The sequence below is a fragment of the Morone saxatilis genome, unplaced genomic scaffold, assembly GCF_004916995.1.
Source record: "Morone saxatilis isolate NCDOM2014 unplaced genomic scaffold, NCSU_SB_2.0 Contig5, whole genome shotgun sequence".
Taxonomy (NCBI): Eukaryota; Metazoa; Chordata; class Actinopteri; family Moronidae; genus Morone; species Morone saxatilis.
Genome location: NW_023340095.1, coordinates 222,023 through 225,331, shown reverse-complemented (window position 1 = coordinate 225,331; position 3,309 = coordinate 222,023). Strand labels below are relative to the sequence as shown.

The following is a 3,309-nucleotide window of genomic DNA, read 5'->3' as shown; positions in this document are numbered from 1 at the left end:
CAACCACAGCAACCAGTACTCCACCTCAAAACACAGCCCCAGTACTCCCACCTCCACAACCACTGCCACCAGTACCATCCCACCTCACAGCTCCCGGTACCTACCACCTCCACACGGACCGCAACCGTCGTCCGACTCCACACCAAACATGCTAACACGGAAATGCAGCGACGACTCACAACGCGACAGACACCCAGAAGAACTGCCCTCCAGGTGGCACAACAGAGATCACACTAATCCCATCACCAGTCTAATACCAACATCGCCGTAACAAGGTACGGAATCCAACTCCAAACAACGCACCTAGTACCTCCCACCTCCACAACCACTGCACCCAGTACGTCCAACCTCCACAACCACAGCACCCAGTACCTCCACAACTACAGCACCCAGTACCTCCCACCTCCACACATACACACACAATGTAATAGATGTTTTTGTGATCAATAAATCACTCAAAACACAAACTAAAGAAATATTATTTTCAGACTTCAGCCAATAAGCCTGTGAGATCCTGGAGGGTCTGGGTTCTGGTCTGGGTCTGGTTTAGGGTCTAAATAAGGAAACTGGTGGAAGAAAGCAGCTCTGTGTGGGTGAACATTGAGTTAAAGTTGGATCCAGAACAGTCTGGTTCCTGTTTGCAGCTCTGATTGCTTCACTGTGGTTGCACAACATCTGTCCTTCTGCCAGTCGACAGAAAAAAAAAAAAATATTTCGATTAATTGTGCCACTTTTATGTCTTTTGGTAACTCTTGGTTCTGCAGTGTTATACAGAGACACGATGCACCCTGATATCACTTAGAACTAAATACATTTGGCTGCTGTGGCTCAGAAGGTTGAGCGGGTTGTCCAATAATAGGAAGGTTGGTGGTTTGATGCCTGGCTCCTCCCACCACATGTCGAAGTGTCCTTGAGCAAGATACTGAGTTATAGTGATAGCCCTACCAGATCCAGCTGAAATTCTGTCAGAAGTCCCTTAGGATGATGACGATGACATCTTATGAATCTTAAGGTTGATGAGGGGGTTGTTGATATATACAGGGCTGCTGTTTGTCGGTGGCAGTGGGATCCTTGTGAAATAAAGTCCTGTTGAAATTGTCAATCTCTCTCTCTCTCTCTCTCTCTGTAGTGATTGGCTCCATGTGATCAATCTAGTGAGGAGGGGCCTCTTTGTTCTGTGTCAGAGTCATTGATTGGCTATATGTTTCCATCAAGTTTCTTGATTAAATAAAAGCATTCATTGGGCTGCCATTGCTCCATGTATGGAAATGTAAACTTTGAATAAAGTTGTTTCATTGTATGTGCTTCAGTTTATTTAAAGCAGTGGTACCCAACCTGGGGGTCAGAACCCCCAGAAGGGGTTGCCAAAGCATTAAAGGAGGTCACAAGGGTTTTAATGAGTGTAAGAAAACTTTATAAATATACACAAAAGGCCTAAATTCAAAGATTGAAGAATATTTTATTATTTACAACAAAGTTGTGGAATGAAATTATCTCCGTATTTTGTTCAGAAAGAAGAAAACGAAATTAAATGATTATAGTTATTTTTAAAGTGTATATTATTATTCAAGATGTAGTCTATATTCACAGTGCCTTCACTCTCTGATAAACAGCCTTGTCCTGCAGTAGAAAAGTTCAAACAACCAAAGAGCTAATAGAACAATGGTCAGAGAGAAGAAAACACTGAATTTGTCAAAAAAATTATAATATAATATAAAATAATAAAATATAATATAATATAAGTTCTTAAAAATATCAGGAGAACTCATCTCTACTCAAAATTCACAGAAAATAATCTGCTCAATTTTTTTTTCAAAATTTCTGGTTTTAGACAAACCAAGTTCACTGTTTGGGTTCATTGTACAGTTTATCATTTGCTCTGTATTGTTACTGATATCAATCAATAGAATAGGAAATATACAGAAAATACAGTCAGTTTACTCACTAATAGAAAAGGGCTTCTTAAGGAAAAAGGTTGGGAACAACTGATTCTATGAGACTATGAGAGTTTATATGTAAAAATACACACAAGCAGAATCATACAGTTAAGAATGGAAAATTAGGAAATTTACAACATTAATAAAACAGAACCAAAGTTCAAGTAAGTAGTTATCAAAGTAAAAAGCTGTTGAAGCAAGAAGTTTGAGCAAAATATTTTAATTAAAACGTAAGAACAGTTCAATAACAGCATTAAGACCCAGCTCTGCGTCTGGAGCCAAAACTGCGACATCACGGCAGGTGTGAACTTTATAGATCTTATAAAAACTTCTTGTTGCCATAACGGACGTCAGATCTAATGAAAGCCTGTACGAGGATTTTAATGTCTAAATCGGATCGAATAGTTTAGATCTGGCTCTTAATGTTATAGTTATGTAAATGCAACAAACTGATCAGATGAAGAGGTTGAAAACATTCATTAATGCAGCAGAGATGAGCTCTAGTGAAGTTTACTTTAAAAAAACAACTGACTAACAAACTCTCAGCAGATATAGTGTCACTGCATCCTCAGTTCTGTGAGATAAAACCACTTTACACAACAGTGCATCAAACCTCTGAAAACCTCCTGAACCAACGCAATGACAACTTCAGTAACAGGAAACAAAGAGAAGCTCTTTATACGGAAGCTGAACTTCAGCATGAGGTCTTATTATCACCTCCTCACGGTGTGTGAACAACAGAATGTGAACTTATCCAGAGGAGCCTCAACTTTAACGCATCACATCTGAAAAAGACGCAATCAGCTCATTTAAAGAAAGGTTCAAGCTATTTTATCCATCACACCTCAGTGAGTTCAGGCCTACAGTCGAGTAAATCCAATAGAAGTAGAGCCAGTAATGAGCCAGTAATGATGGCACCTTCAGACAGACACCAACACAAACCGATCACCAACACAGCACCCAACCTTTAATATAGAAATCATCAGAGATCAGTGAGTGTGACCTTACCTTGTACTCGCCATCTCTGTGCCACTGATCACTGAAGACAAGAGGCCCAACTGTTAGAGGAAGTATGATTCATCACGTGGTTCCTTCAAACCAGCCGTCTCTCACAGTACAACTGCTGCAACCTCCCCATTTCCTGAAAGAAAAAAATCTAACCTCATTCTCAGCAGTTTGTCACGTCTGTCAGTGAACCAATGTCTGCAGAGACTCTGTTCATGCTGCTGGAAACCTGTCACTGTTATTGATCTACATTGACACCCAATCAAATGTAATATTGTAATGTTTAAGAATCAATGCTTGTGAACACACAGAGGATACAGAGCTGCAGTGATGATGTATTTCTGTAGTCTAACTCTAAAGTTAGCAT

At 39.9% G+C, this 3,309-nt stretch overlaps 1 protein-coding gene across 1 annotated transcript in view; it reads right to left on the bottom strand.

Annotated features, from left to right (window-relative positions):
* Positions 1 to 3,093, bottom strand: part of arhgap15 (Rho GTPase activating protein 15) — a 13,987-nt gene extending 10,894 nt beyond the window's left edge. Inside the window, exon 1 of the mRNA XM_035676520.1 lies at positions 2,946 to 3,093. Coding sequence (XP_035532413.1) covers positions 2,946 to 2,959 — 14 coding nt within the window. The 5' untranslated portion in view covers positions 2,960 to 3,093. The remainder of the gene's footprint in view (positions 1 to 2,945) is intronic.
* Positions 3,094 to 3,309: the final 216 nt, after the last annotated feature.